Consider the following 19686-nt stretch of genomic DNA (forward strand, 5'->3'; position numbering starts at 1 on the left):
CATTGGACATATTTTTTGGAAACACATGCACCCCGATCTTCACATACCTAGGTCTGGGGAGGCACACACACCGGGTTGAGAAACACAGATATAACTAAATTGAAGAATATATTGCCATGATTCAGAAGGTTTGCATGCTATCAGACTTCATTCTCTGATGGGATTTCAGCATAGCTGAGCAAGGGAAGGACTTCCCCCAATGAAACCCATACCGACCCTAATAAACAGCTCTTGCAGATGTGTCCACAGACGTGTTCCTTAATTAATGCCAAGCTGTGTGACCCAACAGCTGCACAACTTTTAATTATGGCATTATATGCTTAAAATCAGTTCAAATGAGCCAAATAAGCTCGGTCTCCGGCCTCAAGACGGACAGCTTATCGCATTTTGAAGTAAATGACCTAATACACGATCAGGTGACGTTATGTGTTCGCACACGTGCGCGCATTAAGTCCAATTAGCTACCTGCGCCCCTCTCTGCAGCCACGCGGTGCCGGGCCGTGTTCTCCGCTAGCGGCCGCCACGTGGTTCTCCGGGACGCAGGCGAGCCCGAGACGGCCTGCCCAATGGGGCAGCTAGGATGGAGCCAAGCCTTCGAGGGGGCGGCACCCTTGGCTCCAGCTGGCACTTTCCCCGCGTCATGTGAGCGGCAAGAGCGCTAGAGGCAGACCGAGCGCCAGCAGGGAAAAGAGCGCGACGTCGCTGGCAGCTGGGCGATGGTAAGGGCGAGCGGAGCAGCCGAGCCGGTGCGGGGGTGCAAGATAAGCGCCCCCCCCCCGGATACGGCCCGTGAAAAGGGATGGGGTCGCTGGGGCGCGCGCGCGCCTGGAACGAGCCAGCGACGGAGTTCTGCCCCCGAGTTAGAGACCTGGTGGGGAAGGGGCACTAAGTGTAGGGATCGCTGGGGCGCGCCTGACTTGCCCCATCCTGTTCAGCGCACGCGCCCTTTCCCAAGCTAAGAAGTTTGATCACAACTGGCTGAGTGGCGGGGATGGAAATTTGGGCTCACCTGCCCGGCTAATCGAGGTGTGTGATGTGTTTGTTGATGAATGTGATAAAAGACGTTGCCCAATCACTCCCACTGAAATCTTTCGAGTTCAGGAGGCGTATCTTTCTGTAGATTTATTCTCATTTTTATCCGCCCTTTTTGAGTTTATTTGGAGCCCGGGGGAAAAGGCGGGGGGTGGAATCTCGCGCGCCAAGTTAACTTCGGGCTTGCTGTTGAGTCCCATGACCTTCGGAGGAAAATCTGGACGACGAGCGGATATTCCAGCCGATCTTCGCCCTGTGAAAGCGCTACTCCAGAAATGCAGACTATGCGCGTCGCTCCCTCCCCGCTGACAGATGCAATCGGGTTTTAAGTGCGGGAATCCGGCCAAGCACGCTCAACTTCTAGGGCAAGGGAGACGTGTTGCAATCGCGTGGAGCGAAAAAAAGGCTGCCTGGCGGACGCGCAGGTCCCTCAACAAACAGTGGCAACGGGGCGGGATGCGGCCTTGCGCCGCCCTATGGGAAGCGCGAGGACCCGTTGATTGACGGCAAGCCTGCCGCTGCTGCTTGATTGGAGGGCGGGATTCCAGGTTGCCCTGAATGGGGAGGGCAGAGGGGAAGGGTGCCGTCGTCACCTCTCCGTAGGGCAAGTCGCATGTGCTCGGCGGTGCCAAGAGCGCTGCCCGATTGCATGGGGTGGTCTGCGCCGGGCAAACGCATGATTTCCGACTGAGCAGGGTGCGCGTGGCCTGCGCGGTTCCTATTTATGCCCTTCAGTATCTGATCGGGACAAATAGGCAGAGGAGAAGCTCGGCCCCGCCTTCTCCGTTCCCCAAGCCCGGTGGTTGCTGGAGTGAGAGACACTTTTCACAGGGATTCTACCTCCCCCACCCCGTGTTTAACCATTGCCCAGGCCAGAGGCATATCTAGATGCTGGCGAAACCTGCCTCCATTGGGGGTGCAGGGCAAGGGCAGGGTGCAAACAACCACCACTCTCGAAATCTCTCGGCAGTCAGAGGATCCAACTCTGAGGGGCAGAGGCCCCACATAAAATATTTGAGGCGGCCAGCCATTCAGCCAAAATATTTGAGGCGGCACTGTCAGTCAAATGATGTGTGTGCATCATGTGATCAAGTATGCAGGGTGGGGCTTACCTGCTCCCCCCCCAAATATTTTATTCAAGTTGGCACCCCTCTCTCCAGTTATCTGCGTAAGGTCATGAGTTTTAGATTAGAGCTGGGAACTGAGGGGTGGGAGAAATGGCAATCTAGTATGAAAGTAGATCACTGGAGAGTGGAGACTATGGGCTGTATGTCATATACATGTGTGGCGATGCATCATTTTGTGTGTGTGTGTGGGGGGGTACCTTATTTTGTTTTCATGTGCCATCCTTTATTTGCATTATGGCCAAGGACAACGAAAGCTGGAAGTAGCCTGAGCCTCTCGGGACCTCGTAGGTAAAGGTACCCCTGCCCATACGGGCCAGTCTTGACAGACTCTGGAGTTGTGCGCCCATCTCACTCAAGAGGCCGGGGGCCAGCGCTGTCCGGAGACACTTCCGGGTCACGTGGCCAGCGTGACAAAGCTGCATCTGGTGAGCCAGCGCAGCACACGGAAACGCCATTTACCTTCCCACCAGTAAGTGGTCCCTATTTATCTACTTGCACCCAGGGGTGCTTTCGAACTGCTAGGTTGGCAGGCGCTGGGACCGAGCAGCGGGAGCGCACCCCGCCGCAGGGATTCGGACCGCCGACCTTTCGATCGGCAAGCCCTAGGCGCTGAGGCTTTTACCCACAGCGCCACCCGCGTCCCTACACCCGTGTGTGGGGGGTACCTTATTTTGTTTTTATGTGCCATCCTTTATTTGCATTATGGCCAAGGACAACGAAAGCTGGAAGTAGCCTGAGCCTCTCGGGACCTCGTAGAGCCTTGCCCATCACTTGCTACAATGATTATTTTGAATGGAGACGTTTTTATATATTTAGTTCCTATCCCACTTGTCCCCTCAAAAGAGCCCAGGGTGGCAGACACCAAAGTGGAACAATTATGCAATTAAAAGTAAAATAAGAAATATAAGCAAAACATTTAAAAACATTTCAAGAATTTTAATATGCAAAGCAATGTGCTCTACCGCTGAGCTCTGGTTCTTCTAAATGGAGCGTGGAAAAATCCCAAAACTTAAAAACTGAGGTCATATTGTAGTGATCTTGGTTATAGCTCTTCAGGTTGCTAGAGGATTAAAGAGGAAAAATATGATAGAGACATGACACTAATTAAAAGATCTAACTGGCTAATTTGTTTTTCAGTGTTTAGTTTGGTAAGTTGAGAATAAAAAATAATAATTTATGTTTGTTGGCAAAAATAGGCAGAGCACACCTTAACTCTGCTCACAAAACTTTACTTATACCTGTATCCAAACCCAGTTCACACATCCAGTTTTCATTTGACTGTTTGTTCTTGGGAATGCACACAAACACCCAAAATAATTGTACACAACTTTGTACACAAAGGCCATTACAGTGCCAAAATAAATGTGTAGCCCATTAAAGATAAAGTGAGGATACTTTAAAACACAGGTGAGATTTTAAAAATGGATTGTAGTAAAATTCCCACAAATACAAAATGTACCTTTCCTGCCTACTAAAAATAAAGTGGGACTGAGCCTTGACAGTGTTCATTTTCTTTACCACCTGCCAGAACATTAATACGCGAAAAGCCCTAACAAACTCCTTTTTAAGGAAAAAACTAAGGAAGGAAGAGGCATGTAATTACAAACAGGAAACATTTTATCAGTGAAAAATGAATGGTGTTGACTGAAAACTGGCCTGTATAAAACTAATGGTCAGGTCTCTAGCTCTTACTATCTTTGTTGTGGATTTGTAGGGGAAACACACATGGAATGATTAAGATTCAACAACCTCTGGACTTAATTTTAATCAAAGCCTGCTACCAAACACTCCTAGAGGGAGGGGAAACTAAGAATGAGGCTGGTTTCTCCCATTCTGTCCTTTGTAAACACCTGGAGTAGGTGTTGATCTAGTGTGGGAGCAAGACAAGAGGCACTTCCAATCTTGTGAATGGGGTTATGAAATGCATTGAGCAACATCAGGTCTTTGACCCTGTGTTGCCGCTGGCAGACCTTGAAATACTTTAAATGCTGCTCCCTTAAAGGCTGGGTGTGTTTATTGAAGAATGCTTCCCCAATCTCCAGCGGGGCTTTCAGCAATATGAGAAGATAGCAGTGGCAAAGAGCAGCATGGACAAGGCTGTATTAGCAAGACCGAAATGATCTCCTGGGATGCAAGCCAGGGCAATGTGTTTGGAGATCCTGGGCTGTCCAGACTACAAGACCGCTCCACTCAGCCTTGCTGATGTAGTCCAAAGGAAAGCAGAGCAGTATGTTTGGCACCAGCTGGGCTGCAGGAGTTACCAGAGGGCATCATCCAACCATTGTAGGGGACTTCACTCCCGATTTGTGTAGGGTTTACTCCTTAGCCCTTTCTTCTCTCAAAGATATCCTGCAAGGCAGTGGAGGTTTAGGGTGAGAGTTTTCCTTCTCCTAGATGGAAACCTTCCCAGGTTGACCATCTGCCTCTCACTCCCCTCTGCAGCACGTGCAGAACCTGCCTTCCTGACAGTTGAACCCACTATTGGTCTCATCCATTCAGTCACCTGGAGCCTGTCTTCTCATGTAGGGGAAGTCCCTGACACATCAAGGGTTTGAGACCCATCGGCTACCCACACCTGGTTTAGACAGCCAGCTGAAACCACTTCCTGGGGTGTAGCCACTGTCACATGCTGCCAGCTTTCCCATACACCCCTTTGGCTATATACACATCATATATTTAAAGCCCAAGAATCCTGGGAACTGCAATATGTTAAGAAACTACAGCTTCTAGGATGAACTACAGCTCCCAGCAGGGAAACTACAGCTCCCAGGATGAACTACAGCTCCCAGTGGGGAAACTACAGCTCCCAGGATGATTTGCTGGAAGCCATCTGCCTTAAACATATAGGGTGTACCCAGTGCTTTTTTCCCTAAAAAAATGTTTTGGGGTACTCTCACTTCCGTCTGAGACTTGGGAAACACCGAGAAAGGAAAGGAAGCTGCCAAAGGGGGTAAGAATGGAACTGACAATTAACCATGCTAGAGAAGAAACTAAAAATTTAATTTTTTGAAGTTTCTTCTCCTGTTAGATTCACAAAATGTTTAGGGGTATGAGTACCCCTGCGTACCCCCAGAGAAAAGCACGGTGTACCAATACAAGCCCATCGCAACTAATATTGATGTAAGTGTGAAGAGAGACATGGAACAGAATCTGAGGTAACCATTGTTTTTTGAAATGCTTTTCACATTGACCCTTTCTAACTTTGGGTGAAATTGAGAAACCACTAATGGGACAAATACGATTTTTCCCAGGCAAACCTGTCTATCATTACCACATAGTTTTGTAATCCATAGTATGACCTGTTTGAGGTTAATCAATATTTCTTTTGATTTGGTTATCAGATGCAGGCCTTATTTTGTTTCAAAGAACTACATTCTTGCTTTCAAGTGGGAAAGAGCCCTGGCAGATAGGCCTTGAGTTGGACCCCATTAAAGAAATTGCCTCTGTTCTTCAGTCTGTTAAACCCTTAGGGCACATCCTTCCAGATGGTTCTGAATGAGTGCATTCAATGCACTGTGTTGGCTAGAGTTCAAACAATGGGTGGATTCTCAAACAGATTCTTGCAAATTTGAATTTGTATTATCTTTTTTTTCAAAATAAGGATTTTAAAAGGGGGAGAAGTGGTGTTTTTTTTTTTAATACTGAATCAGTTTATAGTAGTAAATCAAAGTAGTATATAGATCCCTTCAGGTGTTCTGTATTCCCTGTATTACTATTTTTAAATTAAGGAACCTCCTTGTGGTTGTCTTCCTGCAGGTGGATCTATAACCAATATTCATAATTTTCAGCTCGTTGGCATAATAGTTATATTATATACAGCGATCAATACATCTTTTTATGAGGAGGCGGCAAACCAATGGTCTCAGTAAATCATAGCAAACTGGTGTCTGCTTCAAGTCAGCTGACTGCTTCAGCTCCCATTCAGTTAGCCAACGCTGCAGATGCTCTTAAGCATGAGATGCCACCACTGAATTTGCTGCAGGACTGCAGCGGGGAGCAGGCTTCTAACCCATCAGCTATCTCCAACTTAATCTGCACATCAGAGACGGGTGTTTCGCAGTCCAAGGTAAAGAAGGATGGGGAGAAACCACAGACCACTATCTACGAAGCCTACCTCAGACTTCCTGATTTTTGCCCGGAACTCTCCAGGGACTTTAGCCCTACACTGGAGGAGATTGAGGAGTTCCTGAATGAGAAAATGGCAATTCTCAAAGATGAGCTGAATGACAAGCAGCAGGCAGGAGGACAGCTTAAGAGAAAGTCTGAGATCAGCTTGGGCAGCCCCGGGGAACAGTCTGTTCCTGTAGCTGTTCCAGATGAAGGCCTTTCCTGCTCTGCTCAGTCAGGAGTGGTGGTTTCTGGTGGTACAGGCATCCCAGGGACTGCGGGGACTGTCCCAGTTGTCCTTCAGATCCAGCCCAACCAAGCGAGTGAAGGCAACTGGCCAACCCAGAGCCCTGTTGGTGGTATTAGGGTGGCTCAGTTGGTCATCAGAATGCAAGGGCAGAGCCTGACCGTTCTTCCCCAGGTCATCCAAAGCCCTTCAACAGGCACAGAACAAAAATATGTACGGATAGCCCCTTTGCCTGTGACACTGAGGCCTGGAGTTCTTGGAAGCATGAAGAATGTGGAGGCCAGGGCCCCCAAAGCCTCCCCTCCTGTCATCCGAGTCCACAAGTGCACACATCCCGGTTGCACAAAGATGTACACTAAGAGTTCTCACCTCAAGGCTCACTTCCGACGCCATACTGGAGAAAAGCCTTACACCTGTACTTGGCCCAACTGTGGCTGGAGGTAAGTGTGTGGCAATAAAAACGGCCTGGTTATTTGATTATTATTTTTTAAAGTTGACAGTTAACTTCATTGCTCAATGAAAGCTTTGTGGGATCAGATAGGCTCACTTAACTACTGGAATAAACTACCATAGTACTTCCAGCCAACAGTGCAATCATGTATATTTCTCAGACGCCAGTCCCATTGTGTTCAGCAAGGCCTACTCCCAAATCCTGTACAAGTGTGTTTAGGATTCCAAGGTTACGTATTGGTTGAGAAATAATTTAAAATGTATTGCCTGAACGGAAGTATACATGCGTCCTGGACACAACCCACTAGACATTTCTCTACAAGCTCTGCTGAAATGGATTGGAGCTGTTCAAGAATATCGGTGATCATCATTGCTGCTTTTTAGTATCACCACCTGTGTCTTTTTAAAGGAAACAATTCCAATGAAAACAAACAAATCTCATATTTAGTCAACAGTGAATGAATCTTTCACTGATGGGATTTAATTAGCAATTCATGTTATTTTTCCATCCCTGGTCAGATAATGACTGATCCATACACAGCACTGTTGCCATACTTTATTCTTTTATTTCTTCAGCAAGGTTTCTGTTCCTCCTTTGACTGCCAGGCAGCTCACAAATGATAATGCTAGGTGTTATGTAGTGAAGTTTCACCCTGGGCCAGCAGGGGGATACTGTATATAGTTTTCACTCAGGTCTGTAGATAGTTTTCACTCAGGTCCACGTCAGTTATTTTAGGCGGGAAACGCTGGGCTGTTGTTGCTACAATGTTGACAGCCGGCTGCCTATAAAAGCAGGCCGGCTGAGCTGTTTGCAGTCAGTTCTATTCCAGCTTACAAAATAAAGAGCTACTTGGAGAAATCTCTGTGTCGTCTGCTATGTCAACCCACAACTTAACACTAGGGATCATTAGGAGAGGAATTGAAAATAAAACTGCTGGTAAAGGTTCAGAAAAGGGCAACCAAAACTGGTCAAGGGGACGGAGCAACTTATCTATGAGGAAAGGTTGCAGAATATGGAACTACAGAAAAAAGTAAAAGTAAAAGGTGATGTAATAGAAATTAATAAAATGATGCATATCATGGAAAAAGGGGCACGAGAAAAGTTTTTCTTCTTTTCTCCTAACACTGGAGCTTGTGGACCTCCAATAAAACTGAATGTTGGAAGATTCAAGGCAGATAAAAGAAAGTACTTGTTCACGCAGTGCATGTGGCCTAGGACCCACATACTTACGGGACCGCCTCTCCTCATATGCCCCGTGGAGGACCTTAAGGCCCACAAATGACAACATTTTGGAGGTCCCAGGTCGCAAGGTGGTTAGCTTGGTCTCAACTAGGGCCAGGGCCTTTTCAGTACTGGCCCCGACTTGGTGGAACGCTCTGTCACAAGAGACTAGGGCCCTGCGGGACTTGACATCTTTCCGCAGGGCCTGCAAGACAGAGCTGTTCCGCCAGGCCTTTGGTTTGGACTCAGTCTGACCCTTATGTTTCCCTCCCCTTATGGTCTTGATCTATCGGCTACTTTTAAAACGAGGCTGCATTTTAAATTGCATTTTAACCTGTCTTTTAATTTGTGGTTTTTTTCTCCCCTCCCTCCATTATGTTTTTACTGTGATTTTATTGGTGCTAGCCGCCCTGAGTCCGCCTCTGGCCAGGGAGGGTGGGGTATAAATAAATTATTATTATTATTATTATTATTATTATTATTATTATTATAGTTAAACTATGGAACTCACTCCCCTGGGAGACAGCCATCTAACTGGATGCCTTCAAAACAGAATTGGAAAATTCATGGAGGAGAAAGCTATCCAGCAGCCATGATGGCTCTGCTTTGCTTCCATGGCTAGAGGCAGTAATGCTTCTGCATACAATGAGGGTGAGCCCTCTTGTGCTCAAGTCCTGCTTGTGGGTTTCCCACAGGCCTCTGGGAGGCCATTGTGAGAACAGGATGCTGGACTAGATGGGCCATGGACCTGATTCACCAGGTTCCTCTTCTGTTGCTATTGCTATGATTTTATTTTCTTTGGGGGAAAGGCCATAGCTCAGTGACAGAGCACATGCTTCAATGGAAAGTAGCCCAGGTTCAGTTCCCAGCTTCCTAGGGAAGGTTCCCCTGCCTAAACCCCTGGAGCCAGTCGTAGACTATACTGAGCTGCATGGACCAACGGTCTGATTTGGTAGAAGGTGGCTGTCTGTCTTATTAGCAGTACAGTGGTACCTCGGGTTACATACGCCTCAGTTTACATACGCTTCAGGTTACACACTCCGCTAACCCAGAAATAGTGCTTCAGGTTAAGAACTTTGCTTCAGGATAAGAACAGAAATCGGGCTCTGACAGTGCGGCGGCAGCAGGAGGCCCCATTAGCTAAAGTGGTGCTTCAGGTTAAGAACAGTTTCAGGTTAAGAACGGACCTCCGGAACGAATTAAGTACTTAACCTGAGGTACCACTGTACGGGGGAAAGGCTTCCTGTGTTGCATTTTTGCTTATCTTGCAACTGTTCAAAGGCATAGGACCTCTTCCCTGATGGGAGGGGAAAATAAAAGGGTCCTTGCACTAGCCTCCCCATGCACTATAATTGTGCAACCCACCATTCTTTTTCAACAGCTTTGTGAATAATTTCACCTTAATCGTTCTGTATTTCCCAGAATTAATTCCATGAGTAGATTAGCTGCCGTTTACAGACTTCTGTGACCTGCTGGGGTGTAACTGATAGTCCAGGTACAAGCTCAAGGCAGTCATGTGGCAAGGAGTTCCTTCTTTTAATAGGTTCCCTTCTTTGCTGGTCCTTCCCATGGGGAATACATCTGATGTGCTGAAGTTGCAAAGCCTTCAGGGATTGCATTCGTGTCTGCCCAAGCTGCCCCTTGTACCTTTTCCTCAAGCAGATGGTTTTGTTTAAAATTTAAAAGCCTCCAGCTGTCATGGCATTGGTGGCAGGGACTTTCCAAATGTGGAGAGGCTGCTCCTAGTGAACCTGCAGCTGCTAGACTTTGCAGGGGCTATGCAGCCATTGCTCAGGGCATCTTGTGACAAGAGGAGCTCGGTGAAATATTGATATTGTTTCCAAAATACGGAGGGCATGTGCAGTTTCCAAGGGTACCAAACAGGGGAGAAGGGCAGGGACTGGAACAGGCCCCCAGGCAAGGGTTGCACATATTTGCTCCTCTCAAGCAACCTGAAATCCTTAACAACATATAGGGTTGAATTTACTGTTTCCTTGAGAATCATTCTCAAGGGGGTCCTGTGTGATCTTGGCTGATCTGCTTCCTTCCAGCTTCTTTGGCTGTAATGACCTGAGACTTTGGAATGTATCCCTGCTTAACTGCAGAAAGTGAACTCAGTGGGGCTTCTTTCTCCCCCTTGTAGCTCTGGTAAATGTATTAGGAATCTGTTTGATCTCTGCAGTGCTCTATAAAACCAGACTTCTCCGCTACATTCGATATGAGCTGCAAATGGAGGAGGAGTCAGTGAGCATAACAAGCTTCTGATTCCTCATTCTTTTGTGGACATTATGCATGGGCCCATCTAATGACTCTACCATATGTCTGGGTCACTGAGAATGCACGGTTTTTAGTTCTTTCCTGCAGCATGTATGCGTCTCCTATATCAGCGATGGGGAACCTGTGGCTCTGCATATGTTACTGGACTACAACTCCTAATAGGCTCAGCGACAATGGTGGATGGTTAGGGATGATGGGAATTGTAGTCCAGCAACACCTGGATGGCTGTTATAGGTTAGCCACCCCGGCTTTGTATTTTCTAGATTTTAAAATAAGATTGAAGGAGCATCTCCACCCCGATCGTTCAGCCCAGACACTGAGGTCCAGCTCTTAGGCCTTCTGGCAGTTCCCTCACTGCAAGAAGTGAGATTAAAGGGAACCAGGCAGAGGGCCTTCTCGGTTGTGGCACCCGCCCTGTGGATTGCCCTCCCATCAGATGTCAAGGAAATATACAACTATCTGACTTTTAGAAGACATCTGCAGGCAGCCCTGTTTAGGGAAGTTTTTAATGTTTGATGTTTTATTGCCTTTTTAATATTCTTTTGGGAACCACCCAGAGTGGCTAGGGAAACCCAGCAAAATGGGTGGGATATAAATAAAATTTTATTTTATTTTTATTAAATAAGTTTTCAGTATCCCAGTGGGTTAGAGTAGATCTCATAACTGCCACTGAGTAGATTACCCAAGGTCATCCAGGGAATCTGAGAAAGCAGATGATCCAACTGGATTCCTTCTTTCTAGGGTTGGTGACTGTGAGATCTCCTTCATAATTGTATATTTGCCTTTACAAGGTGCAGAAAGTTATGAAAGGGCAGTGTACCAGTTGGGATTTCTGAACTGTTTTCAAAGGCTGCACATGTACTGGCATATTTGAAACATATAACCTATCTGCATATGCGCCCTGAGGATCTGTTGCCAATTGCCAAACTCAGTGGCATGTACTCATGGGTGAGATGGATACATACCATTTCAAATGCAAGAATGTATGTTGTATGTGCGTGCACAAAATCTTTAATATGTGATATATTCATTGAAAGTGTTTTAGTCTGCTCTTCATCCAAAAAAGACTTCTAGAAAGAAAAGGGATTGGGAGAGAAGAGGTGTGGGGGATGGGATGATTTCAGGCACTATTTCCTAGTTACAGATTTATAATCATCCTTAAAGTAAAGGTAAAGGTACCCCTGCCCGTACGGGCCAGTCTTGACAGACTCTGGGGTTGTGCGCCCATCTCACTTAAGAGGCCAGGGGCCAGCGCTGTCCGGAGACACTTCTGGGTCACGTGGCCAGCGTGACATCGCTGCTCTGGCGAGCCAGAGCCGCACACGGAAACGCCGTTTACCTTCCCGCTGGTAAGCGGTCCCTATTTATCTACTTGCACCCGGAGGTGCTTTCGAACTGCTAGGTTGGCAGGCGCTGGGACCGAGCAGCGGGAGCACACCCCGCCGCAGGGATTCGAACCGCCGACCTTTCGATCGGCAAGCCCTAGGCGCTGAGGCTTTAACCCACAGCACCACCTGCGTCCCATAATCATCCTTAGTCATGAGCTATTTCTCACGATCTGAAGTTGGAGGGTTTTGTCTGCCCATAAGTCTTTTTGAGATTAGAAAAAGAGACAAAGTTATTCCCTTACATTTCCCCACTCAATGGCACCACTTTGGTTCAATCAAGGCCCCTTGACAATTAAAAAAAAAAAAATCTTGTCCAGGGTTGTTTCTGATGTGACTCTGAGTGGATTGTCAGTGAGATCATGTCTGGACTGTTCCTGAATTATTATGTAACATTGGACAAGTTGTGCTTCCTTCTTCCTCTTTGTTTTCCTCACTCCAAACAGAGAGGCAGTATTTCACAGAAGCTTGATGACTTTGTTAATATTTGTCAAGGTCTTTGAGTTCCTTTGTTGGAAGGCACTCCTTGAACTTGTTTTAAGGCTTACTGCTCTTGTCGAAGGGGGATTTTGTTCTACATCATGTCAGCCTTGGTTCATACGTGAAAAGAAATGAAGGAACCAATAAGGGGTGGGAAGGAGAGAGACAGACAGAATGCCAGTGGTACACAAGAATGAAGGGTAAAGAATGGGCAATTAAACCTCTGTCTTTGTGCACCTTTGAGAGGTTATATTTTATTTATTATCACCTTTATATCCCACCAAGGAGCTCAAGGTGACATACATAGTTCTCCCTGACCCCTTCCTGTCCTCAAAGCAACCTTGTGAGTTTGGTTAAGCTGAGGGACTGTGGCTGGCCCAACCTCACCCAGTGAGCTTTATGAACCCTGGGCTCTCAAGTCCTAGTCATCTCACTCTACTACATTATCCTTTTCACCAGAGATGGTAAATCTGTGACCCTTCACAAGCTGTTGGGACTCTAGCTCCCATCAGCCTTGATCATTGGCCATGCTGGCTAGGACGCTGGGAGTGGAAGATCAACAACATCTGAAGGACCATTAGGTTGTGCCATCCCTGCCCTGTCTGAGCCCAAGAGTGGTTCATGACCTATAGTCCCAATGCACCAGAAGCCAATGAATTGCACCTGCCTGTTTCCAAGTGGCAAAGTTTCATGTCTAGAGAAGCTGCTTTCTAGCATCTTGCGGTTTCGAAATGTGAGTAGGGAGCATGTTTTTCTATTTCTGAAATAGACACTGGATTCTTGAGAGTCACACTAGAGCAGCATCTGCTAGACAAATCTGTTTTATATCCCAGAATCCTCTCTTGTAGTTTGCTTTGACTGCTTGTGAAGCCATTTGGTGAGGACAACCTCCTTTGTTCACACAACTGTGCAGTAAACATCTCTTCTTCTGTCTGGTAGGTTTTCCCGCTCGGATGAGCTCTCTCGCCACAAGCGCTCCCATTCTGGACTCAAGCCTTACCAGTGCCAAGTGTGTGAGAAGAAATTTGCCCGCAGTGACCACTTATCCAAACACATGAAGATCCACAAAGGGTCATTCAGTTTGGAAATCCGGACAGCTCAGGGTTGTGGTCATAGCTGACTCTGCTTTTCCTGCCTTGCCAAGAAAATAATTCCTGCCCAAGTGAGATGACAAATGCAAATATAAAAGACGGCTTTGTTTGGAAGGGAGGAAAGGAATTGACTTGTGTAAAGTCTATTGGGAAGACCAAAGCCTACTTCTACCTGAACATGTCTTTCAATCAGGACCTGCCTCCAAACAGGTCTCTGATACTTGTGAACTCTTGTAAAACTTGTAATTAAGTTTGTGGGAAATATGTGACAATAAAGGATGTTGGGGTGGGCAGGGTGAGATTCACTGTTTAGATCTGAATTTTAGAATATGGACTGTTTAGGCCAAGGATGGAAGAACCTTTGGTCCTCTAGACTGTGTTGGGCTACAGCTTCCATTATTTCTGACCATTGGCCATGCTCGGTGAGATTGATGGGAGGTGGAGTCCAACAACATCTGGAAGGCCACAGGTTCTCCACCTGTGGTTTAGGCATTTCTAATGCTTTTTCCTGTGGTGTACACATAGAACAGTATTAGAATGGGAGGGTGTGGGTTCTTTTGCATTTCTTTCTGATTTAGCATCCTGCTTGATCACTCAGCCACTGATTCTGAAACTGTAACCAATGCAATGAAATTACAGGTGAAATATTCACTAAAATGGCAAATCTCAAAGTTCAGAGCTTGAATATCAGTACCAGGAAATCATATTTTCCCAAGTCTTTATTTTCAGACTATACCTCTCTAAAGTCATATTTTGTCACTCCAAATTGGTTTCATGGCATTCAGTGTAATTTGTGTGGTGCATAATGGTTTGTCTTTAGGAAATCAAATTGCTTTGTGGATTACTGTGAGTTGTTATTCTGTAGCCCCAATTTAAATGTTTATTCTGTGAGCTGTACACCGCTTATGCCTGAGAATGGGACTTGGGGCCCAAGACCTAACCTGTACACATGTTAATCGATGGTGGGAAATGTAATCTGATTTGCCTCTGAAATAAGGCAAACAAGAGTGTCCTGAGTCTGCCCCCAGACTGTAAAGCAGAAATGAGGAACCTCCGGATTGCTGGACTACAGCTCCCATTATCCCTAGCCGTTAGTCATGCTAGCTGGGGCTGATGGGAGTTGAAGTGTAATAAAAGCCAGAGGGCCACAGATTCCCCATTCTTGAATGAAGTTTGGTGGTACAGCCTTAGGTATTGCACACATTGCCTATGGTTGCAATTCTATGCCAATTTGTTGAAAGTGAGCCCCACTGAATACAATGGACTTGTTTTTGAGAAGACATTTATAGCATTGCACTGTAAATGCCTCACATGCCTTTCATTTGAACTTATTTTGTTCATTGTTAATCCACCAGAGCTGTCATTATGGTTTGTTTTGCTTTTATTATTCAGGTTGCTTAACTTACCTTGCATCCATGGAATTCAGGGCTGGATAGAGAGAGAGAGAGTGATTGATGCAAGTCCCAACACAGTCAGTCTCATGACTGGGTGGGGATTTAACACAGGTCTACAATGGTGTTTCCGTGCGCTGCTCTGGTTTGCCAGAAGTGGCTTAGTCATGCTGGCCACATGACCTGGAAGCTGTCTGCGGACAAACACCGGCTCCCTTGGCCTATAGAGCGAGATGAGCGTCTCAACCCCAGAGTTGTCCGCAACTAGACTTAACGGTCAGGGGTCCCTTTACCTTTACCAGGTCCCCTGTGGTAGCCATTATGACAACTTCCACCTGATGATTTGTTTCTTTAGTTAAAACGACGAAGAGTTGTGCAGCACCTTAAAGCAGGAGTGGGGAAGCTGTGGTGCTCCACTTGCTGGGCTCCCAACTCTCATCAGTCCCAGCCAGCATACTCAGTGGCCAGGGGTGGTAATTGCTAGCCATGATGGGTACATTCTACCCCCACTGTTGGATGCAGTATTGCCTATGAATGCCGGCTGCTGGGAATCACAAGATGGAGGGTTGCTGTTGTGTACGGGCCATGCTTGTGGGCTTCCCACAGGCATCTGGTTAGCCACTGTGAGAACTGGATGCTGGACTAGACGGACCTTTGGACTGACCCAGCTGGGCTTTTCTTATGTCGTTGTTATGCATAAGGTTGCAGGTTCAATCCCTGGCATCTCCTGGTAGGGGTGGATTCCCCAGAGAGCCACAGATAGTGTAGACATTTCTGAGCTAAGTGGACTCATAGCCTCACTCTGTATAAAATAGCTTCCAATGCTCATGTGTCTTGAACCTATGTGGCAAGATGCCATGTTTGTTATGTGTCTCCACCCTGTTTTGATGCAATGGTTCTTGCCAGAAGTTGAGAACAATAGCTTACCAAGTGCAAGTCTAGTAGCCTGCTCTCAAACATGTTTACTTGGAAGTGTTTTGATTCTGAGATACATATGTTGAGTGTGCTTCTTGTTGTTGCCTGCCTTGGTTATTCAAGCCTCCTTCCCCTGCGGGCACCTTCTTTTTTCCAGTCTGTGCCAGCCTGAGTGACTCATACACCACCTCTTTCTCTTTCCCTTGCTCCAGCTTTCTATACATAAAAATAACTTTCCTTTCTCCAGCTTCATTATCTCACATTACCTTCTTTGGATCTGCACACACTATACCTTGAAAGCACATTCTAAGCACATTCTACCCCCCCCCCAAAAAAAATAAAATAAAATAAACATAGGCACTGTAGTTTAAGGGTTGCTGGGAATTCGAACTCTGAGAGAGGTCAACTACAGTGCCCAGAATTCTTTGAGGGAAAGAATGTGTTTTGAATGTGCTTTCAAGGTAGAGCATGTACTAATGTTCAGGCTCTGAACTGGGCTCTAAATGAACATCTAAAGAAGCTCTGTCACCATTATTCCTCCCACAGAATGAGCTTTTGTTGGCAATATCGACTTAGTCTAAAAGGATGTTTGAAAAGCACCTCCTACGGGAAACTGTGCTATGACAATTCTAGCTATTTAAAGCCCTGAAAAAGAACTTGTGCTCACAGGTGCAGAAATCCAGGATTCATGCCCCGCCATGCGGACAGATATATTTGCATATGTCACAGTAAAGAAAAACAAACTGAATCAGTCGTCATAGCTGACAGAGTTACTTGTCAACTGCTGCATTCCCTCTCGGAAAGGAAAATGAGTTTTGGCAATCCCCACCCCCACTCTTTTCTTAGTTTTCATATAAATAAGATGGATGGCTGTTTGACTACCTGATCTCTTTTTAGGCATCCATCAGTCATCCTTTGATAAAAGCCCTTTATCTCACACTGGCCTCAGATTAACTTCTTGGCTGTGTAAATAAAGTACATGTTCAAAAGGTCGATCAGAGGTTGCTGAAAGTTGAGAGAGTCCACAATCCATGGCAATACTGGAATCCCCATTTTCTTCCTTTTCGTCCTAGCATGACACCATCATGTCAATTCTACCAGAGTCATTAACAGTTCACAGTTTCATAGGTCGATTGTCAGTCACAGTGATTTTCTAAATTCAGCCCACAAGGAAGGACGGCTGGAAAACAGACTGGATTATCATTTAAGCAGATGGGTGGTTAGCTCAGGATAACAAGCTTGGGCTAACAAACCTGAGATAGCAGGTACCATTGTTGATTGCCTGAATCAACCTATAGATGGGCTGACCCAAGTATCTTCAGATATAAGTTCAATCAGGGGCAAGCAACATGCCCTCAGCCCAATTTCAATTTGGGAGACAAGGAGGGGGGAAAGGGGGTTACAGACAGAGAAAATTGAATGAAAGAGGGAGAGAGGGGAGGGGAAGAGCCACAGAGGAAGGGTACTCCTTCCTACTTTTAACTCTAGCCCTACCCACTACCAGCATTCAGCTGCCAATATGTTCTCTTGTTTGTTCATGACGCTTATAATTTGTCTTTCTTCCAACATGGAGCCCTTGGCAGTGTACATCTGGTTTCCAGGGAGGCACTCATTAAAGAACTCTGCTTTAACTTCAGCAAGGTGCTGGCATGTTATGATATTATCTTCACAGGAATACAACCCATTTCAGAAAAAAAAGGTTCCTGGACCCTGATTTAAAGGGATAAAGAACTGCGACAAAACTGGCATGATGACCTTTTTTTGGCGTTGGCGGGAGTGAATTCTTACTTTCTCAAAGAAGCCTGCAAGTTGGGCTTCAAAGAAAGGAATGCCTGGCTGACAGCAATAGTTTTTCAATCAAAGACAAGGGATGTGGTGCACTTAGGCACGCTTGGCTATCTGTGCCAGACTTGTGAAGGCTGGAATTCTTGAGGTCTGTTTAAATTGCCTGTTTTTTTTTTTAATATTTTCAGTAATACATGTTGGATAGGGAGGACAGAGTATGGCTTCACACAGTAGCTGTAGCCTGGTCCTGTGCCTGAGACGTCTTGCACTTGGACTGCTACATGATGCATGAAAACTCTGACTGTATTTATGCAAGTGCTGGAGGAGGAGGCAATACAAAAACCTACCGCTGTTTGGTTTCCAGCTACCTACAATGAAGTATGGGTCAGCTATAAGCAATTTTGTCCCACAGAATTACATGGAACTCACATGTCACAATTTTCCTCATAACCTCCACCATTTCATAGGGGAAAATAGGCCTAGACCTGTGAATATGTCTTTGGGTGGGCCCAGGGGTGTGACTTGGCATATAAAGGCAGCTCAGGAAGGTGTGGCACTGCAAATGTACCACAGGCAGAATACAAAGCAAGTGAGGCACATAATACACATATGCACTGTACTGTTGACTGTTTAGAACATGGGTAGGCAAACTAAGGGCTGCGGGCCGGATCAGGCCCACTTGCCTTCTGGATCCGGCCTGCAGACGGTTCAAGAATCGCTGCGTGGATCGCCAGCACACACATGCTTTCCCTTCCCCTCACACGGCGCAGCCTCCTACCTCCCTCCTCCCGGATTCTCCCTGCCCTGCCTAGAGGAGGAAGGGAGCTGGGCTTTGTTGGTGCCAGCAGCAGCAGCGCTTGAGCGGCCATTTTAAGCAGTCCTTTCGCATGCCGCTCATCGTCCCTCCACTGCCGCCACCAGCCCCTGCCACTCGCAAGACATAGGTAAGCACCCGGGCTTGTGGTGCTCTTGCATCATCCCTGCCCCCCAAATATAGTCCAGCCCCCCACAAGGTCTGAGGGACAGTGGACTGGCCCCCTGCTGAAAAAGTTTGCTGACCCCTGGTTTAGAAGATATTGTCCCATTTTATATGCAGGATTGTACTTAAGTATTTATTTATTTATTTATTTAGCCTGCTTCACTGAATGACATGGGGCTATTTGGTTATCTGCGTGCTTTGATTCGGCCGTTTCCAGTCAGCAAAGCCAAAGTTAAACAAATAAATCCTTAAGCACAGCTTAAGTGATATTAGTTGGACCTGTGTTAAAATCCCTATTCCACTATGAACCTAACTCTGTGATTGTGGGTCAGCCACTTTCTCTTCTTGTACGCTTGCCTCCTAGGGTGGTTGTGAGGATAAAATCACCATGCCTAGCACCCTCAATTTCTTGGAAGAAGGGTAGGATGCAAACATAGCAACATATAATTCAGGCTCTATGTGCTTGCCCACTGGTGTTTGTAGCAGTAAAGTGTGAAGAAGGCAAGCTTGTAAATGCACAATTGGCCTGTACCAGGAGTCTAACTACAATTTTAACTTCCAGAGCATTCCCACTGCATGTATGCCAACGCTGTGTGCATTTCCTTTATACTTTACGGTGTTTCCTGCAGCAAAAACTGGCACGCAGTGGCAGATGCTCTAGCGTGCGAAGCATGAAACAGCTCCAACAGCAAGTAGCCTCATCTGAATTGTGTCTCATCTGACTTCATCTAGATTGCACCTAGAGGTTAAAGTGCCAAGGAAAGCAGACCAGAGGAGAGTTCAAAAAAGCGGCTTTTCATGGCCGCATCTTGTGCCTTTTATCTTTATTGTGAGCAGGGTTACCAAATAATTGTGAAACAAGTTGCTCTTTGCCTACTTTGTGCAATCTCTGTAACTCTTAGAATTTTCACTTTAGCTACTTGATAATTGGGCTGCCTTTATGGACACTTGTGCTATATAATCCAATATAGCAGAATCAATTTTTACCTTTCTAGTTTTACAGCAAGACACCCAATGTTCTCCTTCTACTCATCCTATCTCTGCCTTTGAGGAAAGCACATCATCATTTGTAAACCAATGAAATAAATTGAGAAAAATAAATTGAAAAACACCACAGGTTTCAGTGTTTTATTGCAGCCACAGACTTTGGCAAAGTGTCCACAGGGCAGCTTTTACTGCGGCAAGTGGGGGGCAAAGT

At 46.2% G+C, this 19686-nt stretch overlaps 1 protein-coding gene across 1 annotated transcript; it reads left to right on the plus strand.

The window, feature by feature from the left end:
• Positions 1-600: 600 nt before the first annotated feature.
• LOC307217819 (Krueppel-like factor 15) lies at positions 601-19599 on the plus strand. Its single transcript, XM_079979760.1, has 3 exons — positions 601-719; positions 5916-6953; positions 13267-19599. Exons 2-3 carry the CDS (start codon positions 6016-6018, stop codon positions 13445-13447), a joined length of 1119 nt encoding a protein of 372 aa, XP_079835886.1. The 5' UTR covers positions 601-719; positions 5916-6015; the 3' UTR covers positions 13448-19599.
• The last annotated feature ends 87 nt before the right edge of the window (positions 19600-19686 follow it).

Source organism: Podarcis cretensis, assembly GCF_951804945.1.
Source record: "Podarcis cretensis genome assembly, chromosome: 6".
NCBI classification, from domain to species: Eukaryota; Metazoa; Chordata; class Lepidosauria; order Squamata; family Lacertidae; genus Podarcis; species Podarcis cretensis.